This window comes from Leucopleurus acutus (genome assembly GCF_964270905.1).
Source record: "Leucopleurus acutus genome assembly, chromosome: 7".
Taxonomy (NCBI): domain Eukaryota; kingdom Metazoa; phylum Chordata; class Mammalia; order Artiodactyla; family Delphinidae; genus Leucopleurus; species Leucopleurus acutus.
The window spans coordinates 36,757,967-36,781,909 of NC_139150.1; the positions used below are offsets into that span (position 1 = coordinate 36,757,967).

The 23,943-nt window shown below is 53.1% G+C and overlaps 5 protein-coding genes across 10 annotated transcripts in view; 3 read left to right on the plus strand and 2 right to left on the minus strand.

The window, feature by feature from the left end:
• The first annotated feature begins 1,033 nt into the window (after positions 1–1,033).
• MSMP (microseminoprotein, prostate associated) lies at positions 1,034–2,795 on the plus strand. The gene is made up of 3 exons (XM_082843036.1): positions 1,034–1,938; positions 2,124–2,232; positions 2,606–2,795. The coding sequence occupies exons 1-3, from the start codon at positions 1,809–1,811 to the stop codon at positions 2,784–2,786; spliced, it is 420 nt and encodes a 139-aa protein (XP_082699162.1). The 5' UTR covers positions 1,034–1,808; the 3' UTR covers positions 2,787–2,795.
• A 188-nt stretch (positions 2,796–2,983) lies between these two features.
• On the minus strand, positions 2,984–6,231 carry RGP1 (RGP1 homolog, RAB6A GEF complex partner 1). Its single transcript, XM_082843033.1, has 8 exons — positions 6,034–6,231; positions 5,520–5,656; positions 5,148–5,231; positions 4,897–5,046; positions 4,476–4,622; positions 4,137–4,264; positions 3,741–3,930; positions 2,984–3,234 (listed from the first exon to the last, which is right to left on the minus strand). The coding sequence occupies exons 1-8, from the start codon at positions 6,147–6,149 to the stop codon at positions 3,011–3,013; spliced, it is 1,176 nt and encodes a 391-aa protein (XP_082699159.1). The 5' UTR covers positions 6,150–6,231; the 3' UTR covers positions 2,984–3,010.
• A 729-nt stretch (positions 6,232–6,960) lies between these two features.
• GBA2 (glucosylceramidase beta 2) lies at positions 6,961–17,851 on the plus strand. 3 transcript variants are annotated; one of them, XM_082843030.1, is made up of 17 exons: positions 6,961–7,576; positions 10,671–10,762; positions 11,060–11,175; positions 13,243–13,461; positions 13,768–14,007; positions 14,233–14,335; positions 14,494–14,647; positions 14,738–14,863; positions 15,062–15,234; positions 15,468–15,572; positions 15,782–15,889; positions 15,990–16,141; positions 16,264–16,370; positions 16,518–16,660; positions 16,740–16,855; positions 16,955–17,146; positions 17,442–17,851. In XM_082843030.1, the coding sequence occupies exons 1-17, from the start codon at positions 7,242–7,244 to the stop codon at positions 17,727–17,729; spliced, it is 2,769 nt and encodes a 922-aa protein (XP_082699156.1). In that variant the 5' UTR covers positions 6,961–7,241; the 3' UTR covers positions 17,730–17,851. The 3 variants fall into 3 exon arrangements, with proteins under 3 accessions (XP_082699156.1, XP_082699158.1, XP_082699157.1); XM_082843032.1 differs by lacking the exon at positions 17,442–17,851 and having other exon boundaries at positions 7,145–7,576; positions 16,740–16,888; positions 17,015–17,082; XM_082843031.1 differs by lacking the exon at positions 6,961–7,576 and having other exon boundaries at positions 10,669–10,762; positions 13,773–14,007.
• A 36-nt stretch (positions 17,852–17,887) lies between these two features.
• CREB3 (cAMP responsive element binding protein 3) lies at positions 17,888–22,048 on the minus strand. Of its 2 annotated transcripts, none has more exons than XM_082843035.1 (10): positions 21,920–22,048; positions 21,571–21,708; positions 21,318–21,465; positions 21,174–21,241; positions 20,967–21,065; positions 19,651–19,757; positions 19,472–19,540; positions 18,741–18,825; positions 18,559–18,643; positions 17,888–18,480 (listed from the first exon to the last, which is right to left on the minus strand). In XM_082843035.1, exons 2-10 carry the CDS (start codon positions 21,706–21,708, stop codon positions 18,164–18,166), a joined length of 1,116 nt encoding a protein of 371 aa, XP_082699161.1. In that variant the 5' UTR covers positions 21,920–22,048; the 3' UTR covers positions 17,888–18,163. The 2 variants fall into 2 exon arrangements, with proteins under 2 accessions (XP_082699161.1, XP_082699160.1); XM_082843034.1 differs by lacking the exon at positions 21,920–22,048 and adding an exon at positions 21,804–21,886.
• Positions 22,049–22,092: 44 nt separating this feature from the next.
• Positions 22,093–23,943, plus strand: part of TLN1 (talin 1) — a 32,017-nt gene continuing 30,166 nt past the window's right edge. For 2 of the 3 annotated variants that reach the window (XM_082843027.1, XM_082843029.1), the window contains exon 1: positions 22,093–22,407. The gene's annotated coding sequence lies outside the window, so the exon portion shown is untranslated. The remainder of the gene's footprint in view (positions 22,408–23,943) is intronic. The other variant, XM_082843028.1, reaches the window with a different exon arrangement.

The window sequence follows — 23,943 nt, forward strand, 5'->3', positions numbered from 1 at the left end:
CCACTGGGTGGCAGGGAGTGGGAGTCTTGGGGTAAATGGAACTAGAGACTTACAAGGAAAAATAGAATAAATGCCAAAGTGATTGGCCCTGTGGGTAGGAGGAGAATAGCTGGAACAGGGGTCTTTGAAGTGTGAAAAAGGGAAAGAAATCCAGCTTGATTGGGGCAATTAGTACCAATGAGATGGCCAGCATTAGACTGGTCAGAAAGGAGAACTTGAGAGTTCATTTGAGTGAGGATGGGAAGTGGATCAGAATCCTTACCAGAAAAAGCAGGAGTCCTAAAGTTAGCTAGAAGGATGAAAAAAGGATACCTCTTCCCAGGGTAGAAGTGAGGGTACTGACCTAGGAAAAGTAGACTCATTAGCAACACTTTCTCAAAGCAGACATTTAGAATTTCAAGCATACACCGACCAAAAGCAAAATGTTGCTGGAGGCAGGTTTTGAAGGCGGTAGGGATGACAAGAAGCTTAAGTGTGAAAGGGGCAGAATTCTGTGCCAGGAGATAGCAGCCCCAGCAGAAGCTCTCAGCTGTGAACACAGAGCTGCTCACCATCATTCAAAGAAAGGAACGTCTAGCACCAGCCACAGCAGTCACTCTTTTCGGAGGGCTACGTGCCAGGGACAGTACCAGGAGCATTACACGCATTATCTCATTTCATCCTCTTGACAACTCTATGAGTTAATGTTGCTATCCCAATTTACAGATAAGGAAACAGGTTTAGAGAGGTGAACTAACCTGCCCAATGTCACACAGCTCTTAAGTAGAATCAGGATCTATATCCAGAGTCTGACTCTATAACCTATACTCTTAATCACCCACCTTTAGGTTCTCCAGAACCTGCAGGAAACCCAAAAAAGGATGTCAGAGGACAAGTTCCTAAATTCTCATTCCATAATGTACAGGAGATAAGGGCGGTATCTCTGTGAAACTGGAGAGACCCATACCATTAGGGCATTTAGAGATGTTCTTCTTTGAAAGAACCATCCCCAGACATGGGGAGAACCTTTATTTGCAGTATGTTTAGCGGTGATGAACAATGGATAATCTCTGGGATGCCTGTAAAAAAGAGACACCTGCCCCCCAGCCCTAATCTCTGAGGGGCAGCCATATCTCTAGAATACTGCAAGGAGACCCTGCCCTAGGGTCTGAGAGAAACATTCTCCACTCCAGGTGCCTGTTCGCTCTCCTGGAGCCTCTGGCTGTCGCACCCTACTGCATCTCCTCGGTTTGGCTGGGGCACAGGATGAGCCATCCCCAGGAAATGCCTCCCTCCGGTCCAGGCAGGGATCCCAGCGTACACACCCCTGGAGTGTGTGTGTGTGTGTGTGTGTGTGTGCGCGCGCGCGTGTGTGTGTGTGTGTTACAGGGCGGGGGGAGATGGTGGAATGCTTCCTCTCCAGGCCAGGGAGGAGTTCTGGGGACCACCTGGGGGCCCCCACCCGTCCCACCTCCTTGCTGGGGAAGTGCCCAGTCCAGTGCCCCTTCCATGGCCACCTCCCTCCCCCTAGCTGTGTGGGGCATGAATCAGCTCTCACAGCTTGTTAAAGCTAGACCTCTTGTTTTCATGCCCTCACCTCAGGAAACAGAGCTACAGCTTTTCCAGCTCTACTCAGCAGGGGGCCAGGGTCCTCACTTTATAAACATCCCCAAGCCTGTGAGAGGGCACGGAGATGGTGCGAGACAGGAGCCCAGGGGAGAAAGACAGAAACTAAGACTCGAGGAGAGAAACAAAGAAAAGCCAAGGAGACAAGGCCAGAGTAGCCTGAACAGAAGCCAGGAACGGTCCGAAAGGGCCGTACTGCAGGAATGGCCTTATGGATGCTCTGGGCTGGACAGGCTAAGGGGACCCTGGGCGGCTGGGGGATCACCTGCTTGGTGATATCTCTGCTCCTCCAGCACCCAGGAGTCCACAGCAAGTGCTACTTCCAAGCTCAAGGTAAAGCTGGGTGAGGCGTCAGGGAAGGACAGGAGCAGAGGGCACTGGGAGGAAGGGGGCTCAGGGGTGATCCTGTGTCGGAAGACCCAGACCCCCCGAGCTGGGAAACAGGAGAGGGTAAACGCGGGGGCGGCAGCACTTACTCCCTGCGCTCCAGCACACTAACATTTCCTGCTCTTCCCTAGCGCCCTGCCACCATGAAGGGAAATATTTCACCCTGGGCGAGTCTTGGCTCCGCAAGGACTGTTTCCACTGCACCTGCCTGCATCCCGTCGGTGTGGGCTGCTGTGACACGTGAGTGACCACTGAGGGCCAGGGAGAATGGCTCTGATGTGAGTGACTGAGAGATGGCCAGGTCATGACTAGATTGCTGTGGTGTGAGAATGAACAAAGTAGCAGTATGAAGCTGGCCGAACCTGAAGGTACCAACAAAAATGTGAGAGAGAAGGCTTCAGGCTACAAAGTAAGGGGAGTTGGGGTGGATCTGGAGGGAAAATATTCCTGCTATGAAACGAAAAAAATCCATATATGGCAGGCAAGAACTCGGTTAGGGGGGACAGGGGCACTCGGGGAAGATATGGGAGGAATGCTGGGAGGGGGGATGCGAGGCAGGGATAAAGGTGGACCTTCACTGTCCTGACTCCTTCCCCGTCCTTTGGTTCCCCAGGTCCCAACATCCTATCGACTTCCCCGCTGGGTGTGAGGTACGTCGGGAGGCAGGAACGTGCCAGTTCTCCCTGGTGCAAAAATCTGACCCCCGGCTGCCCTGCAAAGGGGGAGGGCCCAACCCAGAGTGGGGCTCAGCTAACACCCCTATTCCTGCGGCTCCTGCTCCCCACTCCAGCTAAACTCAACCGACCGCCCTTTTGCTGACTGCCCACTGCTGCTGCCACTTCCAGGGAAACCACTAGAAGCTGCCGATTTATTCTGAATAAATAAATTAATGCTACAGCTGAAAGCCTGCCTCTCATTATCTGTGCCACTGGACCCCAGGTGGAAAAAATGGGCCCTACTAGAGTCCAGGTGCTGAGTTCTCAGGATCCTGAAGAAAGTAGTGCCACGTGGGCCAGTTTCAGATGGTTATGGTGCTGGTGCTGGGGCCTGGGGCCGCATATGAGGCCAGGGTAGGGCTTGTAGGCAGCACCTTGATGGGGAGGTCCCAGCTGAAGGTGTCCACGGGCACTTGCTCAGGCCCTGTCCAGGTGACAGGCTCGGGCTGTTCCATGGGAGGTAGGAGCACCAAACCTGGTTCTCGGGATGTTACAAATTCAAAATGCAAACGCCACTTCAGGGATACTGTGGGAAAAAAGATAAAGGTAGAAGCATTAGAAGCCAGGAGTAAACCCAATGACAGGATGTGGTTAGCAAATGAGAAAAAAAAAACAAACCTGTATTCAGGAAGAGCGGGGAGGTGTGGGTCAGGGAGCTAGGATCGAGAGTTTGGCTGAAGAAACCTAGTGTGTAAACTGGAACCGTGACAGTAAGGATGATGGCATCAACTACCTAATAACCCAAGTGTGAGACAGTCAAGACTTCGTAGCTTGAAGTAAATGCAATGGCGAGTCAGAGATCAGTGCATCACAGGGTCCCAGTGGGTAGGGGGAGTGAAGATGTGCAAAGCTGTTAAGAATTTAGGGGTCAGTGCACCCAGGAAACAAGCTGAAGGTCTGAGAAAGTGTTGAGGGTCACAGACTGGATATGGGTATGTCTGGGAGTGTGTTAGGAATCAGGATTCATTATACGCTACCTAAGCGCAGCATCTTACCGTGCCCCCCCACCCCCGGTAATAGTCAGGGTCTCACCAACGGCTGTGCAGAAGCCTGGTGTGGAGCTGAGAGGGATGGGGAGGGAGAAGCTCGTTCTGGTTGTATGTAGGCAGGACTCCTGGTGCCGGGCATGAGTGACATGAGACACAGAGGGGGCACCCCCTGCCCCGCGGCGCCGCTGGTACTCAGGCTGCACACGCTCCTCCGTCTGTAAGCTCACTGAAAACTGGGAGCAAGAAGAGAAGTGTGTGCTGGCAGGCGCTGGGATGCGCTGACTCCGGGTGGGAGGGCAGCCCAACCTCACGCTGTTTTACCAGAGGGATCCTGGGTGATCTCACTGCCCATTTCTACCTGCCACCCCGCTTATGCAGGCCCTCTCTTTCCACCCAGACCTTCAGACCCAGTTCCCCCAAAGTCCCTCTCCTTTCTCACCTGCAAACAAGCTACAGTTCCTTCCCCTAAGTTTAAGGTCCCCACCACGTCCTCGCCAAGTCTGTATACAGATTTGAAGATGCCAAATGTCCCAACTTTTCCTCGGCCATCACTGATGTTGTACAGATCTGGGGAGAATGGGACACAGTAAGCCTGGGGTCCGCACTGGGGAATGTCTAGGGCTGGAAGCCAGAGGCCAAAAGGTGGGGCTTTTCCTTTAGAATCTGGGGTGAGGTATCACTGGATCCTCAGGAGAATGTGGCAGCTAGAAGACTCAATCTCTGAGACAGGAATACTATGAGGGGAGGATGGGGTGGGACAATGTGAAGGGCTTCTCACGGAGGCTGCGGCAGGATGTGGCAGCCATGAGGCGCTCCCCAGCCAGCTCAGCGAGCCATGAGTCCTTCTTGCCACATTCATCCTCTTCCAAGAATGGACTGGATGGGGCAACTGCCTCCTCCTGGGGAAAGCGGACATCTTGAAGGCCTGGAGAGAAAATGAGTGGAGAGGTGGTGGGAGAGAACAGAGAGAAGAGTAGTGGGTAGGGTTTTAGACTCCAACCTGAAAGGGCTGTAGGTAAGGGGCGCCACGACTGAGGTACACATCTCACCTATGCTCCAGAACCTTCTCTCCCCAACCCCCTCACACCTTCACTAAGACCAGGAAGCTTCCCTCCAGCCCCTCTCACAAACCCTCTAAGGATCATTTCTGCTTTGGTGAGGCTCTTCTCCAGCCCTTCCCTCCAGGAACCCTTACTTACCAGTCAGCACAAGAACCCTCAGAGGGACCCTGAGTAAAGTGATGGGTGAGTTGACACGCTGGCAGCCAATGGTCAGTTTGTAGACATACTTGACTGACTGACCCCGAAAGGAGGGTGGTCCCTCTATAGGCAGCACTTCGCTGTAGGAGTCTGGTTGGGAGGTAGTAGTCAGGGCAGCCAGAAGCAGCCAGAGAGGTCCTCCCTCCAGGAGCCTTAGAAGGCAATCGAGGGGTCAGGGGGCAGTCACTCACATGACTTCGACTCTCCAGGGTCTAGCCTCAGGTCACAGAATAGGATTTTTGGTGGAGTGGAAAGGATACACTGACCCCTCTCACCTAGAAAAGATAAGACTGCAACTTAATAACCCCATTGTCTAGTACTGGAGAAGGCTAGCACAGCAAGTGGGGGCAGTAAGCACTGCCATAAAGGGCAACCCAAACCAAGCCACTCCTCTTTTCTCGTTGTGAAATAGGAACAGTTTTACGCCGCCAAAGCAATAACTACACTCTTCCACATCCCCAGTGCAACAGAGACTATAATGACCCACCAGAACAATCTGACAATTTCACCCTTGGGTAACAATGATTCCATCCCCCTCCAAAGGCAAATGCCCCATCTCTAACCTCGGTGTGGTAGAAAGACAGTCTGGCTCTCAGGCTGGACATCTGGCTGACTGGAGTCAGGGGGAGGCAGTGCTACTCGACTCTCACTGGCATGGAACTGGCAGTGGATTTGGGCACTGGCCCATGCCAGAGCCTCACTGTGGGAGGAGGAAAAGAGGACATCAGAGGGCAGTTCCTGACCTCACAAATGCTCCCCCAAACTCCCTACCACACTGAGAAGACCAACACAGTGAGGCGGCTGTCCTCTGGATCAGAGAATCCAGAACCCCAAAGAGAAACCATTAAACAAAGAGAAGTATACTGGGTAAAAGGGGGAGTGGGGGAGGAGAGAGGAGAGGAGAGTGGTGGGCTATGTCACCCACATCTTAAATGTTAACTAGCCTTTCCTACAATGAGATCACAATGAGCAAGAAGGTGGTGCTGTAGTCACAGGACAACCTGAGCTCTGGCTCAGCACTATAGATACCAGGCTTCCTCCCAGAAGGACCACCTTCTTCAGTACCGGCATCCCCACCTGGATGCAGAAGTGGCCGTGGGGGGCAGGGGGTTGGTGACGGTCACCACACACTCCAGCGTCTCCCCTGCCAGAAACACAGGACCTCTGCTGAGCTCTGCTACCACTTCAATCATGGCAGCTCCGGAATCGGATCTAGAAGGAGACAAGGGGTATCAGAGGTCAGTACCACGGCCCGGAGGGGTGTCTCAGGTGAGCCTTGGGGTGAGGACCCCGGTAATGGACGTTCAGCACCAGGGTGTCAGAGGGAAGCGCCCAGATTTGGGATGCGGGAAGGCGGAAGGGAGGTATGGCGGCAGCTGACTCGGCACTGCGGAGAGAGAGGGAGTCGCTCTGGATCCCAGCCCCCAGCCCCGCTCAGCGCCGAATATTCCCCCTACCCCGCCGGGACCCCCAGGCCGCCTCCGCCCCCTTCCCTCGAGGTTCCACGTCCCAGCCCAGGGCCACGGCCGCCCGGCAGCTCGCGCCCCTAGCCCGGACACCTCGCACGGTCGAAACTGGGGGCTCGGTGCACCGAGGCCCTCGGTCGCCCGCCCCACCGGACCGGGACCTAGTGCGTGGCTGCGGCCGCGGCAGAGGCGGGACTTCCCTCGGCGCCCCCCCCCCCAACCTCTTCCCCCTCGGAGCCCCTTCCGGCCGGAAGCGCCCGGCCGGCAGGGCCGGAAGGGGCTCGAGTGGTCCCGCTACCCTGGGTCACCTTCCCACGGGCTGGCACCCGGGTACGAGCGCCGTCCCGGATACCGGCCGGCGGGACCCGGCGCCCACTCCTGGGGGGGTCTGGTGCCACGACCCAGGGACTGGACCGGTGCTGCCGCGAGCTCCCAGGCCGGCCCCGGGGGCGGTGCCTGGCGGGCTGGTCCCGAGGGCTCCTCCCCTCTCCGCGGGCCCAGTCGCCCTTTGGCAGGGCCAGCTAATCACCGCGGCCCAATGACGTCGAGGCCGGATCCTTCCCGCCCAGGACCCAGAGAGAGGACCGAGGGGGAGACCGTGGCGGCTTTATTGCTGTCGCCGCCACCGCAGCAGCAGCAACAGCTCCCCGGCTCCACGGAGACACCAGCTCACCTCAGCTTTCCCCAGAGGCCGGCCCTCCGAGAGAACACCTAACAACAATCCGCGCCCACATCTGGGCTTGGCTGGCCAGATACTTTGTACCAGAAAGCTCGGGAACCGAGACCACCGAGGTCGTGGGGACCCAGAATCCAGGGAATATGAGAACCGGAGTCCCAGCCTCGGAAGAGACCAGCTGTGCCAAAGGGGATCCACAGGCTTATTGCCCTGAAAATACTGGAGGCACTGAGGCTGTGCAGGTTACAGACTGCCAGAACCCTGAAGACAGTCAACCCCAGAATGAGCAGGGCTACAGCAATCCGCAGGACTTTGGGCCGCTGATGGCTTCCTATGAGGGTAAAGCCAAGGGCTACCAGGTGCCTCCCTTTGGCTGGCGCATCTGCCTGGCTCACGAGTTTGCAGAGAAGAGGAAACCCTTTAATGCCAACAATGTCTCGCTAAGCAACCTAATGAAGCATTTGGGCATGGGCTTGAGGTGAGTAGATCCCATTGCCTAGACTACCTTATTATACCTCACTTTGTTCCAGCAGCGGCAGGAAAGGGTGAGAAATAGGTGGATACCTTGTCCTAGTCAGGTGGCCCCCATTCCCAAAGTAATTCTTAAGCCCATGGTTTTGGAGGGTGAGACCAGGTCACATCTCTTTGCAACCCCCTTCCTTCCAGTAACTTGTCTTTTTAGCAAGAAAGAGCAGGAGCATTTGGGCCTTGTAGTCATTTAGGCTCCCTCTCACATACACCCTCTTTTCCAGAGATTGCTCTTTGGGATTAGCTGTACTTTGTGACAAGGTAGGAAGGGATACTCTGGCGGCTGTGGTACTGATACAATGTTGTTTTCTGGGGAGGGGGTGGGATTCTCAGCCCCAGATTCTCCTGAGCAGCTGGAGTATTCATTGAACCTTTTTTAGGCACAGCATTTAATAGTCCCAACACCCATCAGCTTCTTTCCTCAAGCTTTGGCTCCAGGGAAAGGGTGAGAGCCTTCCTGCTCTCAATCATAAGGAGAGAGCGATAAGAGGTGCTGTTCACTCTATTCCGGAATAGATGGCCCGTTATATAAAAAGCAAAGACCTTTGACCAGAGAGGCACTGCCTTAGGTGTCCCCAGAGCTTAGTAATAATCTTCCAGAGCATTTCCTGGTCTCCCCCTACACAAGGGTGGCAGACACTCCAAGAGCTTATCCTGGGCTGTAGAACTCCTCTAGATTCCTCTAGATCCCCACTGAGTTCAAAGACTAGTGATGGGGCCAAGACCTATTAACAGGAGCAGGTGGATGTGAGAACAGAAAGCATCACCCAGAGGTCATCCTGAGTCAGTCCACACAGTAAACACAGAGCTGGGGAGGGAGGCTTAAAGTTCGGGAAACCCAGGCCTGGCAACCTCTTAAATAGGGGCTCCTTCTCTTCCACAGTCAGTGCTCTGGGGCTGGGGTGGGGAGCCCGTGTACCTAACCCAAGCCCCAGGCAGTGGGAAGGGCCTGTGGCTGCCTGGGTATCTGACTTCTTTGCCAGCTCCCCTGGGTGGCCTGTACCAGACAAAAATAATCCCTCCAGGCTGCTTCTGAAATTGACCCGGCCTAGTTTTGACCCCAAAAGGCTTTGGGTCAAAATAGGATCTAGGGCTGGGGTACTGAGAGCAGCACATTGGGGTGCATGTGGTGGGGACGTGGAGGTCAAGAACCCATCTGTAGGCATCCTACCCCGCAGTCCCTAAGTATGAGCCAAATCACAGAGGCCTGAAGCTGTGTTCAGCCCCCTGGACTTGGCTCTGCATCCCAGGACAGGGTGGGGATCACTGACACAGGGGTTTTGGAATGAGATGAGGTCCTGCATTGAGGAGAAAGCAGGGGTGAGACAAGGAAGAATTCTGAATGATTATTCTTAAGTGGGGGCTGAAATTATGGAAAAGGCCAAATAGGTCAGGAATGGCCAGCAGCTAAGTGGAGTGAGAGAAAGGTGGGCTCTGAGAGGGAGCTGAACTGGGGGTAGGTACTGTGATTAGGAGCTCCAGCAAGACAGAGTTCTCTTGGCCTTGGAGCGGTAAGAACTCAATTTTGGTTGCTCTCCCTTTCAGCCAGAATCCATTCATTCAGTAAATATGTATTGAGTGCTTGTTCTGCGCCTGATACTCCTTTGTTCTGCCTATCTTCATATCTTGCATTTCTCCCTCACTGCCCTAATCCGCGCTGTGCCCTCCCTCCCTTCACCAATCCTTTGTGGCCTCCAGTTTCAAAGTCCAGTTTCCTCTAAGCTGGCAAAGAAGATCTGCCTTCCAATCATCCCATCCTTCGTCTTCCCTCCCTCTCCTCTCACCCCCAGAATGTACCCTCCCTGTTCTTTAGTCAGATTTTCCCTCCCCTTGCTCCTGTCCCTGTTCATTTCTCTTATGCCCCATTGTCTGTACATACGTTCTTTGTAAATTCAGCAAATAGTTACTGACTGCAGACCATGTGCCCTGCCCTGTGCTTGAAGCTGTGGGTAATAATCAACTAGTCTTTGTCACTGTCCCTTTCCCCAAGAAACTTAAAAGTATGTCAGACTCTCATGAGGAACACTAAAATAACAGGACAGTGTCTTACTGGGAGTTGAGACAGTGTACGCACAGATATTCCACTTTGTGGCTTTCCTATCTACTGTGCCATTTGCCCTTCCAACCATTCCTTGAGGTAGGAAGGGCAATAGGTATCCCCATTTTGTAGATGAGGAAACTAAGCCTCAGCGGGGTTACCCAATTACATGGTTACAAGTGGTGTGCTTGAACAATGTATATAAACTAGCTGGTGAGGGAGAAGAGTGGAATTGGGAGAGAGTTTGGCAGGGCAGGGGTTGCTTAATGAGGACCCACTCTGAATGGGAATTTGTAGGAAGGAAGATTAGAAAATAGACTTGAGAGAGATGTCAAAGCCTTGAATCCCAAACAGAATCTTTTGCCTATTGGATACAGAGCTGTGATAAGACCAGGAAAATGTTGGGGTTTTTAGAACGCTTTACTGGGATATTATGAGAGAGCAAAATTAGAAAGCTTATAGTTTAAAAGCTGAACTTAAAAGAAAAAGACTTAAAAGGAAATGCCCCAAAATGTAAACACTGGTTGTATATGGGTGGGATTTTTTTCACCTTCTACCTAGTGCATTCTCCAGATTTTCACCTTTCATAATCAGGAAGAAAAATCATCATTTTAAAAAGAAGAAAGTTATTGCAGCAGCCTATGCCTGTATGTGGGGTGGGAGTGATTATAAATCAGGAAACCATAACTGGCCCTTTCAGCACCTCAGACGAAAGTTCCTGGAGTAAATTAAAGCAGTGGTGGTGGAGTTAGTGGTGTGAAAAGATCAGAAAGTTCCTTCTAAGGAGAGTAGAGAGGAGAAACAAAGACAGTCCCATACTGTGACCTGGGGTGACTGGGAAGATGAGGGGACCTTGAATTGTAGAGATGTTGAGAGTAGGAGAGGTTTGGAAGTGAAGGCGATGGGTCCTTGGGACATTTAATGGGAAGTCACAGCTGGGTGTCCAAAGAGAGGCCGGTGACTGCCGCCCGCCGCCCCTCCACTCACACTGCCCCTTGCTCCTTAGGTACTTGCAGTGGTGGTACCGGAAGACCCAGGTGGAGAAGAAGACACCTTTCATCGACCTCATCAACTCTGTGCCCCTGAGACAGATCTATGGTGAGCCTCACTCCAGCTCTCCCCAGTCACAGAGGGCCCAGCGTCCAGGCCTACTGCAGAGCTAGGCAAAGAGGCTTTCAGCTTATTTAAGTTGCTCTGACCCATCCCCTAGGGTTTTTTCCCCCAGCTTTATTGAGATATAACTGACATATAACATTGTGTGAGTTTGAAATGTACAATGTGTCGATTTGATATCCCCATGGTGTTTAGAGGAATCCATCTTTATAGTCTAGAAAGTGAGAAATGGGCTCGTTTTCCTCTCCCATGCCCCACTAACCATCCTGATTCTTTCTCTAGGTTGTCCCTTGGGTGGCATTGGGGGAGGCACTATCACCCGAGGCTGGAGAGGCCAGTTCTGTCGTTGGCAGCTTAATCCTGGAATGTACCAGCACCAAACAGTCATTGCTGATCAAGTAAGAGCCAGGAGGTGGAGGAGAGGTCCAGGCAGTACTTCCCAGGCCAGGAAGGGTCTCTTTGCTAGTGTAGGATGTGGCAATTAGAGATGTACATGATTCAGTCCAGTAAGTACTTTCAGGATGCTTTCTGTGTGCCCAGCCCTGTGCTAGGATGTACTATAGGAACGAGACACTCAGAGCACACATTTCCTGAAAGAAAAAAGGTACCCCTGTGCCCTTCATTTTTCTAGTAAATGCCTCCTACCTACTTTGCTGCCCCAGTTCCACTAGCTGAGCCAGTACCCAGCCACAGAGAGTCAGAGAATTCCAGGATCACTTAACCTGGTTGAAAGATCAGAAGGGAAAACAAACCAACAGTCTACAAATGCACAGGAGGACAGGATACAGAGCGCCCACTGCTCGCCCTGATTTGCCAGGCTTCAGCCAGAGGCCAGCTTCTCTGCTGGTGGTCACTCCTCTGGAGGTCTCTCTGGCTGGGGGCCTGGGAAGCCCCTCTCCCAGGCATAGATCTCCAGACTTCTTCCCTTTTCTGAAGCTTCACTTCTTTTCACTGTGTTCCTTCATCAAGGAGCGATGAAGGCCTTTGATTGCCAGAGGCATGTGGTCCACCTTTCATCATATCTCTCTAGTGCCCTCCCATGTTGAGTTGTCCACCAAGTTCCTATTTCCTGTCTGAGGGAGGCCTCCAGCTTTCAGCTTATCTTCAAAGGAGAAATGACTAGCAGACCTTGAGTCCTGTTAATGATAATGCCCTTCCTAGTTCAGGTTTACCAGCCTTGCCCAATGGCCCAGGCTTCCTCTGTGGCTCATCCCTGAGGTATCCCGGGGGAATGTCTTCCAGCCTGTGACTCTTTTGTATAATATTTAATATTTAAAGACAGTCCTACAAGGGAAGTACCATTATTAGGCCCATTTTACACATGAGGAAACTAAGATTCAAAGAGATTTAGTAACGTGCCCAAGGTCACATGGTTGGTAAATGGAAGCACAGGGATTCAGAACCAGTTTTCTCTGCGGTTAAAAGCCTGTGGTCTTAACCATTACCTACTATTACAACAACATAAAAAAATTATTTGATATATACATTAAATATAACAGGCATATATACATTAAAGATATCAGGCATACTTTGAACCAAGGAAGAGATATTAATCCCTCATAGCCCTCCTTCCAGAGGAGTCAGGGAGTCAGAATGTGAGCACATTATAACATGCTAGACTAGAGGGGTAGGGGGACACACAGTAGAATGACTCACTGCTTGAGGAGAGGAGATGGCATTTGACCTAGGCCTTGAAGGATGAGGGGTTTTTTTTTTTTTTTTTTGCTGTACGCGGGCCTCTCACTGCTGTGGCCTCTCCCATTGCGGAGCACAGGCTCCGGACGCGCAGGCTCAGCGGCCATGGCTCACGGGCCCAGCCGCTCCGCGGCACGCGGGATCCTCCCGGACCGGGGCACGAACCTGCGTCCCCTGCATCGGCAGGCGGACTCCCAACCACTGCGCCACCAGGGAAGCCCAGGATGAGGGGTTTTACCAAACGGAGCGTGAACATGAGCAAAAGCGTGGAGGAGGAAATGTAGTGCTCTCAGGGAACAGTATTTGATATGAGCAGAATATAAGGGCTCGAACAGGTAATGAGTCTGATGGGCGGGGAGAGGCCACATCAAGAAGGACCCTGAAAGCCAGGTAGATGAGTTTAGACTTTAGCCTGAGGGCCACGGGGAGTCACTGAAACATTATAAACACAGACTAACATATCTTGATTTCTCTGTAAGAAAGATCAGTCTGAAATCCAAATTTCAGAAGAGGCAGAAGAGTAAAAGCAGAGATGGTGAGGGCCTGGCTTAGGGCACTAAGACCACATTAGTGAAGGGAGATAGATGGGGGAGGCACGACTCGGTGGTCACTCCGAGCCTGGGGGGGAAGGCCTGGGGGATGAGTGAGGCTGTGGTGCGTTGGTCGCCACTGCGGGCTCTGGCAGGGCAGGAGCTACTCTGAGGAGAGGGAGACTTGTTTGAGGTACCTGTGGGTTACCCCGTTCCAGCCCATGTACCTTCTTGGTTTAGTTCACAGTGTGTTTGCGCCGGAAAGGGCAGACTGTGTACCAGCAAGTCCTGTCTGTGGAGCGCCCGAGTGTCCTGCAGAGCTGGAACTGGGGCCTGTGTGGGTACTTTGCATTCTACCACGCCCTGTATCCCCGAGCCTGGACTGTCTATCAGCTTCCTGGCCAAAATGTCACCCTCACCTGCCGCCAGATCACACCCATCTTGCCCCATGACTACCAGGTGAGGCTCCCCTTCTGTGTTTCCTCCATTGCTCTCCCTTCCCCAGGATCTGTCTCTCCTGGAAGTTCCATGACCTATGCAAGAGGGGGTGGAGAGTGAACATCATGCTGGTTTCCCAGGACCACCGCCCAATTGGTCTTCTGTCTCCTGGCAGACAGCCTGCCAGGCAATATGGGGAGATGCAAGTGGAAGACAGAGTATATTGCCGGGTATTTGAGTCAGATCATCGGTGCCAAGGACTGATGCTGGGGAGTGGGGCCAGAAGGGATACGCTGGGACCATCTGAGTCTGATCTTCTGCTCCCAGGACAGCAGCCTGCCTGTAGGAGTCTTTGTGTGGGATGTGGAAAATGAAGGGGATGAAGCCCTGGACGTGTCCATCATGTTCTCCATGCGGAATGGACTGGGGGGTGAAGACGATGCCCCAGGGGGGTTGTGGAATGAGCCCTTCTGTCTGGAGCGTGATGGGGAGACTGTACAGGGGCTGCTTCTGCATCATCCAACCCCTCCAAATCCCTACACGATGGCTGTGGCTGCACGACTCACGGTATGGAGGAGGCTGCCCCATACCATAGCCTCTGAACCCCTACTCTCAGCCTGGCCCTAGCCCACCCCCCATGCCACCATGGTCTCTTCACTTCCTCACCTCCTGAGTCCCACCCTCACCACCCAAGCCTCTGGAACTTGGAGGCGGGAATATATTCAGGGGAGTTAGTCAGGAGCCAGCGTACCTGTGGAGTTTCTCCTCACAGAGTCTTTGGCCCCTTAACAGGCAGATACCATGGTAACCCACCTCACAGCCTTTGACCCTGACAGCACTGGGCAGCAGGTGTGGCAGGATCTACTTCAGGATGGACAGCTGGACTCCCTCGCTGGTAATGGGGGGTCTGACAGGGAGGTGGTGGGAAGAGAGGTTGTCCCTGTCTTGGGAGCAGGGGTGGGAGGCCTGGTAATAAGCAGGCTTTAGTCCCATGTTAGGGACCCCTGCGGCTGAAGGGGGTGCCTGTGCTGATTCATCTTGCGCTTCTCTCAGGCCAAAGCCTCCCCTCGCAGAAAGGAGTAGGCATCGCTGGGGCAGTGTGTGTTATGGGCAAGCTGCCACCTCGAGGCCAGTGCCGCTTGGAGTTCTCACTGGCTTGGGACATGCCCAGAATCATGTTTGGAGCAAAGGGCCAGGTCTACTACAGGTGATGGGAATGAGAGCGCACAGGGTCCATGGTGCTGGGGCTCTGAGCTGGAGCCCACATTCTCATCCCTCCCCTTTCTCTCCACCCCAGGCGGTACACAAGGTTCTTTGGCCCAGGTGGTGATGCAGCACCCACCCTTAGCCACTATGCACTGTGCAGATACGCAGACTGGGAAGAGAGGATCTCGGCTTGGCAGAGCCCGGTATTGGATGACAGGTGCCAACGGGGCCCATCTCTTGCCTTTCTCCCAGGCACTCACACCTCAACTGGGACTCCTTGATTCAGTCTCCACCCACCAAAGTCAGCAGAGTTGGGCTGGGATTCACTTGGGACCCCTACTCTGCTGAACCCCAGAATCCGTCCTTTCCTGGGAGTCCACACTCACTGGACTGTTCCCTCCTCCTGACTCCCCAGATCCTTGCCTGCCTGGTACAAATCTGCGCTGTTCAATGAACTATACTTCCTGGCTGATGGGGGCACAGTATGGCTGGAAGTTCCTGAGGACTGCCTACGAGAGGAGCCGGTGGGGAGCATGTGTCAGCTCCGCCCCCTCCTACGAGAGTATGGTCGATTCGGCTACCTTGAAGGTATGGGCCGCTGGTGTACGCAGTATGGCAGGCCATATCCATGAGGCCAGTTGGTGCCCTGCCCCCAGGCGGGATGATGGGTTTTGCCTATCCCAGGGTACTGGTTGGGATGAGGGGTGTCAGGTATGGAGTGTGACAGTGCCCCACCCCCAATGCTAGAGGAGCAGCTAGGCAGGGCAGTATGAAGGAGCAGCAGGAATCCTGGCAACAGTGTGTCTCCTTCATTCCTCCAGGCCAGGAATATCGCATGTACAACACATATGATGTCCACTTTTACGCTTCCTTTGCCCTCGTCATGCTCTGGCCCAAACTCGAGCTCAGCCTGCAGTATGACATGGGTGAGGGTCCCTTTTGTGCCTCTTCCGCCCTCTTAGCTCCCCACGCCCCTGAACCTTTGTGGTCCCTCACACTGCCTCTTCCACCCAAACATAATGTGGATCCTGCGTATTGGTTCCCCTCTGGAGTCATACACACACAGTTCTGTGCCCTACCCCAAGCCTACCCATTCCCTGCCCCGCGCCCCCCGCTTGTGTATCTGCTCCCCCAGCTCTGGCCACTCTCAGGGAGGATCTGGCACAGCAACAGTACCTGATGAGTGGGATAATAGCACCTGTGAAAAGGAGGAACGTCGTGCCTCATGATGTCGGGGATCCAGGTAAAAGTCCCTCCACCACAAGTGAGCTTCTCTTCCTCGATTTTTGCACACTCTACCCTACCCTGCAGTGCAGATGAAACAGGTTTTCTCCCCTCCCCAGATGATGAGCCATGGCTCCGGGTCAATGCATATGTGGTCCATGATACTGCGGACTGGAAGGACCTGAACCTGAAGTTTGTGCTGCAGGTGTATCGGGACTATTACCTGACGGGTGACCACTGCTTCCTGAGGGACATGTGGCCTGTGTGTCTGGTAAGGGATGCATGTGCAGTGGTCATGCCAGGGGCATGCTGCCTGGTGTTTGGGGAGAGCCCGGCTGGCTACTGTTGTCTTTTCTTAGCATCTAGGTCTTCAGTATCTTGGTCCCTCTCTAGGCCGTGATGGAGTCTGAAATGAAGTTTGACAAGGACCAAGATGGACTCATTGAGAATGGAGGCTATGCAGACCAAACCTATGATGGATGGGTCACCACAGGCCCCAGGTTGGGGGGTAGGGATTTCCAGGGACCTGAGGTGGGGAACTGAGCATCAAGGGATTGTGGGCTTAAGGACGAGTGACTGCCTATTATTTCTACATGGGAGTGGCTAGAGGTGCCAGGCTAATTCCCTGAACCTGTGTCTCTGATCAGTGCTTACTGTGGAGGACTGTGGCTGGCAGCTGTGGCTGTGATGGTCAAGATGGCTGCTCTGTGTGGGGCACAGGAGGTCCAGGATAAATTTTCTTCCATCCTTAGCCGGGGCCAAGAAGCCTATGAGAGACTGCTGTGGAATGGTGAGTTGGGGGATCCTAAAGAATCTTAAGGCAGCTCTGGGGAGGCAAGGAGCCCTACTTTGTCCTTCCCCTTCTCCAGGCCGCTATTACAACTATGACTGCAGCTCTCAGCCTCAGTCCTATAGCATCATGTCTGACCAGTGTGCTGGCCAGTGGTTCCTGAGGGCCAGTGGCCTAGGAGAAGGAGACAGTGAGGTGAGAGACTAGGAGGAGGAACCGGAGAGAAAGGTAAGGGTTTTTCCTGGAGGTGGGAACCAAGTTTAAGAGACTGTGTTTCTTCCCTTGCCCCATTAGGTATTTCCTACCCCACATGTGGTCCGTGCTCTCCAAACTATCTTTGAATTCAATGTCCAGGGCTTTGCAGGAGGGGCCATGGGGGCTGTGAATGGAATGCAGCCCCATGGTGTTCCTGATAGATCCAGTGTCCAGTCTGATGAAGTCTGGGTGGGTGTGGTCTACGGGCTGGCAGCTACCATGATCCAAGAGGTAATTCACTCCCTTCCCCAACTCTCTGCAATCTGTACCTTGGCCTAGCAAACTTCCTCAGCCATCAAACTTATATACAGCCTGATTCAATGTCATCTTATCCATCCAGAGAGCCTCCCCCTTTTCCCTGGCATGCATTCTATCTCCTGCCTTCAGGCTTCTGCCTGTCAGTCAAGTTTATCTCCCCCACTGGCTGGGAACTCCCTGAGGGCACAGACCCTATTCTCTCCATCTGTCCAGCTGAAATAGCTACTCAGAGGTTGCCAAGTAATATGACTGCCATCTCTCCCGACAGGGCCTGACTTGGGAGGGCTTCCGGACAGCTGAAGGCTGCTACCGTACTGTGTGGGAACGCCTGGGCCTGGCCTTCCAGACGCCTGAGGCGTACTGCCAGCAGCAGGTGTTCCGCTCGCTGGCCTACATGCGGCCGCTGAGCATCTGGGCGATGCAGCTGGCCCTGCAGCAGCAGCAGCATAAAAAGGCCCCTGGGCCAATCGCCAAACAGGACACGGGACTGAGCACCAGGCCCAAACTTGGACCAAAGGAAGCCGTGGCAAACCCAAGCCCAGAGTGCGCCTCGTGAACTGTGGAAGGAGGCGCTAACAGCCCAGCCTTCAGCCTGGCCCTTCCTCCTCCTCCACACCCACCCCCACTCTCCTGCAGCCCTGAGCCACCAGGACAATCATGCCCTCCCTTCTCCCCACCCAACCGCGCCAGTAAAGAGGGGTTGAGGGTGACCCATGCGTCAGAATCACTTATTTATTTCTTTCTTCACCCCATCCCCTCACTGCATGAAGTGTTCAAGGAGGTCAGTTGATTCCCCCAGGCCCATTCATGGGGTGACAGACATACATGGGTACAAATAAAAGACCCAGAAAGCCAGTAAGTGTGGTGTGTTTGAGTCCTCAGGCTTCCTGACAGGGCACCAGGACCTGAGGCGAGCCCCCTCCCGTCCCTTTTCCTCTGAACACAGACTGGGGGCTGCAGACCATGACTGAGGCCCCCACATCCTCACACCTAGCCTGAATATCTGCCCGGCAAGATAACAGACGTGGAGCTGTGGGTAGAGAGCCATCCTCCCTCACTTGTGAGATTTGCATGCAGGGGAAAGATGGGACCTGGGCAGGAGGACGCTGAGAAACTGTCAGGCAGTGTTAACTTCAGGGGAGGCTCTGTGCTAGGAGCTTGAGGCATGTGATAGAAGAGGCAGCAAGAATTGCTAGGAGCCTGGAGCTCATGGTCCAAGCTGTCCTTTGGTACCTCTGACTGCAGGGCAGGCAGCTCCAGCTGGGGAGGGTCCTCGCTGGGGAGGGCACGAAGCTGGCGGGACAACACTGAGGAGACAAATGCCGTTCAGGGCAGGCTGGGCTTCTCCCCTAGCCCTTCCTTAATGGTATCCTCAAGGATCTCACCTCCACGCTCAGCTGGCAGACTCCCCCTTGTGTCCGACGAGTACATCACAGGTACGAAAAGGAGACAGAAAGAGAACAGCAGGACCTAGAGCACAGGAGAAAAGAGATGAAGAAGGGCTTTGCATTGCACCCCTATCCGTGCCACCTGAGAAGAGAATCTCTCCTTCCATCACCATCCTCACCAAGACACAGGTGCTGCCGCTGCTGGCTTTGTTTGCTGTCTGAATCATCATGGCCTGGAGTCTCCTCAACTGATCCAAAAGGGACCTAGAGGAAGAGAGGGGACAGACAGGAGGCCCTGGCCTGGCACCCTGACATACAACAAAACCCTCCTGTTAAGTTCATCCCCTCCACCTGTGCACTGGATCCTCTCTTACTTTTGGACCTATTTTTGCAAGTGATCTCTTCCTCTCTGTGAACAAAATGCCTGACCTCACTAAAACAAACACACACGTCTCTGCCCTGATTTAAACTCCTTCTGCAAACCCCTTCAGTGGTTCTACACTGCCTGATCGGCTCTGCACACAATCCTCACTAGGGATTATACGTTCTCTACCTTCCAGCCCAACTCACCCGTGTTAGGGTTCCAGCCAGACTGGACTATGCTGTGTTCTCTCTGCCTAGAATGCTCCCCACACCTCCACCCCAGAATCCTATCTACTATCAAATGCCATCCGCCACATGAGGTCTTTCTTATTCCCTCCTTTCTCCTTCTTGATACTTATCCACAGTTACTTGCAAATTTATTCCCTGCTACTATGAGCTTCTTAGAATCAGAGACCCACTAAAGGCCAAGCACCAGACCTTACACGTGGGAGCTGCCTAATTAGAAATCAAGTGTGGAGCAAGAGAAAGACTGAGACAGTATTAAATGGGAGGGATGAGAAAGGACTGATGTCGAAGAGTTGCTTACAGATTCTCCTCCTCCAGGAGCTGTACTTTGTTCTGTAGCTCCAGATTCTGGGCTGTGTATTTCAGAACCCTGGAGGAATAACAGGGATGTGGGGGCATGGCCTGTATCCACCCTTAAAAAACCTAACACTTCCAATTACCTCTGTTCTCTCCACCCCCGAGTTCCGCTCCCTTTTATACCTGCTCTCTAAACGCCCCACATACACCTTCTTCTTTCTGCGGCTCTCTTGAGCAGACTTTTTGTTTCGAATCTTCCTCCGCACTCGTTTCAGAACTTGTTCCTCCATCTGAGAGAAGACAGGAAAAGGGGTATCATCCGAGGAACATTAGACCAAAGAGTTTGAAGGCAACTGAGTTCGATCTTCCTAATGTGGAAATTCCTTCTACAGCTTCCCTGACCAACAGGCACTCTGCTTCTGTCTGAGTGCCTCTGAGGACCAGTTGTTAATGCCCTCACAAGCCAAGCCACTGTAACAATTTTATTAACTAAAAAAAAACTTCCTTATTGTGAGCCAACATCTGCCTCTATTATTTCTACCTATTAGACTTACCTAGCACCTGATCTCTGGGGCTGTAATAGAACAAAGGTCTTTAGCTATTTAAAAGCACTTGACATTTATTCAGAGTTTAAAAAAAACTGGGCAAAAAACAACTCATCATCTTATCTACTCTTCGCAGGATGGACTGCATCCTCTTAATATCTGTAAAAGATCGGGGCTCAAAACTGGACACTAAGATGCTTTCTGGCCAGTAAAAAGGAGAGCAAGATGGTTACTGCCCTTCTAGCAGCAACACTGTTAGTTTACTGGTATCCGACGATACAGCTTCCAAACTCCATTCACTTTGTTAGTAGCCATATCACACTGTTGACTCAACCTGTACTTTTCTTTTTTCACAGCTTGTGGAATCTTAGTTCCCCGACCAGGGATTGAACCCTGGCCCTCAGCAGTGAAAGCACAGAGTCCTAACCACTGGACTGCCAAGGAATTCCCTCAACTTGTACTTTTAAGAACTTAAAATTCTTTTAACCTTTCTGTTAATGAACATTGATTTCATCACAGTATCACAATGCTGTGCATGTGAAGCCACCACTCACTGCTTGAAAATCGGGATTTTACACGTATTCTTGTTATACTACTCAATCCAGCCTTGATGAACCCTAATACTTAATTCTACTATTCAGCTATAGGTAGATTAGTGCTAAACCAGTGAAATATAAGTGTCAGGGACCCATGCTTGCACAGTACTTTCCAAATCCCTTTACTAATATTACCCTGATAATTCTGAATTTTTACTTAAAAAGCACACCAAACTTTGTACAAGCCCTGCAAAACCACCATCTGCCCTTGCACCCAGCACACTAACTACATGCTCCAGCTTCCTAGTAACAACAAATGTGCTAATCTCTCACCTCAGTTCTTTTTCAAGTTACTGATATAAAATTAACAGAACTGGCCTACTTGGGACTCACAACCCTCCTCCAATGGGAGTCTTACCTTAGTAAGAGGAAGCGTCCCAGGCAGGGTAAGCCCCTCCTTCTCCAAGAGCCTCTTCTCCTCCTCAGTCAGTATTAGCCTAGCAATCTCCTGGGGTTCCTGAGAGGTGGGCAGCAGAGTTGCAAAGGGATGTCAGAAACGAATGGGGAATCCTGCCCCAACCCGTGCAATGCGGGGAATAATCCTCCTGTAAATCAAGTCAAGTACCTGCTCTGCCGGCTCCTCCACATGCAATGGAGTCATCTGAGCCCCCTCTTCTCCATATCTCTCAGTATCTGAAAAAGGGAAAGTATGAATAGCCAGGCCCGTGAGTCCTCTCCTCCCCCAAAACTTCACTTATTACAGACTTACCTAGATCTATGGAGACATGCTCCCGTGAGAGAGAATAGGTGTGATCATGGTGGACAAGACAGGGGTTAGAATTGCTGAAAACGGTCAACGGTGCTGGGGGACTCGGCAGGCAGCTCAGGAAATCCTCTACGTCCCAATTGCTCAGAGCCTGCATAGGGTTCAGATTAACAGGCTTTAACCTATCACCTCCCACTGCCTCAGGGACACACCCCACAACCGGCCCCGGGCCTCCCCGACTCAGACCCCTACCCACCTCAAAAAGTGGCAGCTCCCAACCCAGCGGAGCCTCCAAGGCCTCATCGGGCGCCGCCACCAAACCTCCGCTTTCCTCTAGCAAAAAGCCCAGCAGGTCACGGTCACCCGGGTCCAACGCCAGCTCCATATGAGACATCTACGGAAAGGATGTGCAGAAACGCAGGAGTTCACCCCTCCACCCGGCCCCAATCCCCAACCCTACGCGCGACCCGGACCGTCAGTCGACCCCACCTATAGGCTCCTCAGCGGGGTTTTCCTCTTAGCTGCTAGCAGGGTCTCTGAAAACGGACCCGCCTCCCAGACTCGATTCCCCGCAACTTCCAACACAACACAAGTGACGCACCTACCCGAGAGGCATTCCGGGACTTTGAGTTCCCCCCGACGCGGAAGCGGCGTCGGTGCGCGCCACGTCCCGGGCGCTATGCAAATAGAGGGTACGTGCCTGCCGCCCCCTCACTCCCTGGGGGCGGGCATTCTGGGGAACCGCCCCCGCCTTCTCCCCGGGCTAGAAGAAGGAAGGATTAGAGCCTAAAAGGGAACTCCGGCGCAGTTCGGGCGCCTTCCCTGGCTGCGCCGCACCCTCGCTTCCTGCCGGGGAGGGGCTGCCGGTAGTCGGCGGGCTCCCGAGCATCGAGAGCTGGAGCCAGAGGAGCTTCCTGCAGCCCCCGCGACCATAGAGCGCGGGCCCAGGGCGCCGCCCGCGGGTGGGGGACGTTCCCGGGACGGAAGTGGCCGAGAGAGTGTCGAAGAGAGGGCGAGGCCGGAGCCTGAGAGCCACCCGGAGAACGAGAGGGTTAGCGGACCAGCGGGCGGGGCACAGAGCCGGGCAGCGCAGGTAGGGAGGACTGGGCGAGCTGGGGCTTCAGGGTGGGGCTGCGAAGCCAGGTCCGGGAGGCGGGTGGGCGGGCGGGGCCGCTGACTGTTCTGCGTCTGTTTCGGGTCCTGTTGGAGAGATCAGCGTCCAGTGTATCTCCGTGCTCGGAGTTAAATAGGCCGTTTTTCAGGAGCCAGGCCCTTCCTGGGAGCAGATGAGTTTGGGGGAGGGTGAGGAGTGGATGGCAGTGTGGCGCAGGGCGGGGATCGGCTTTGAGGTTAGTTGATAGCGGGTGAGTAGGAACACATTGGGTGAGTTGCAGATTAGGTGGAGTTGGGTTTAGGAGTTAAGGTTAGCTTTTGGAGTTATAAAACCGGGGTTAAAATTTAGATTTATTAGTGTGAGTCAGGTGCGTTTTGTGTAGGTGAAGTTTGGATTAAGAGCATTATTTTGTTTTCTAGGATAGCCAACATAAGTCAAAGTTAGAGTTCAGGGTCAGGTTAAGGGTCACCAACAGGAACTAGGTTAGAAGTCCAGTTTTAGGGATTAGAGAAGGTTGGCATAGTCAGTATTAGGGATAAACGGAAGGGGTGAATCAGGAATCAAGTGACAAATGAGCTTTAGGTTTAGGGGTCAAGATTTAGGGTTAAGGTCGGGATTTGGTGCTAAAGGTAAAAATTAGATCAAAATTAGGGATCAGGGATTGGATTCAGGTGTGTGCTAAGAAAGAGATGAGTGTCAAAGCCAGTACTGGGAATCAGGAGACAAATTAGGGTCAGGGTTAATGTTAGGAAATTCGGGCAGTTCTCGGTGTTGTAGTTGAGGTCAGGGTGGTTGACCTCGGGCAGGTAAATTTAAGAGATTGGCGGTAAGTAGATGCCCTTGTTTTGCGGGGAGGGCTCTTATGCTTCTGTAGTCACAGGGGCTTCTTTGGCCCAGAGAAATGACAAACTAATTTCAGGCAAGGGTTCTGGGCTTCAGCTAGAATTGCAAGCATCTGGGATTCCAGCTTCATTCTACTGTCTAAGCCTAGGGCTCTTGCTGTGACCACCACAGTTGAGGGGCAGGGGTTCCTGGACCATGCTGTTTAAAAGATAGGAGGTGGGAAAGGGTTAGAGACTCAGGAGGTGTACAAGGCTTAGTAACAAGTGGGGGACTGCCTAGGGGAGACGGGATGGTGATTAAGGAGGAAGCAGACCAAGGAAACTGCTCCCATGGGAGAAGGGGATGGCTTAATCCTCTGAAAGTTCAGCCCTACTGCCTCCGTCTTCCCTCATTCCCTGGATATTAAACCTTCCCCTCCAACTCTCCTCCCTGGCCCTGCATTTCACACCCTTCAGGCCTACCCACTTACAGAATACTTCCCTTGCCTTTAATGCTCCCGTGTTGTTCACCTTACCATCCGTTCTCAGTGTCAATTCTGCCTCCCTTCCCACCCCTGAATCCGCACATCCTTCCCTCGTGCAAATCTGAGCTTTCCCATCATTTTAAAGCACTCTCCCACCATTTTCACCCACTCATTCAAGTGCATACCTCCAGGTCATCTGCTGAATACCC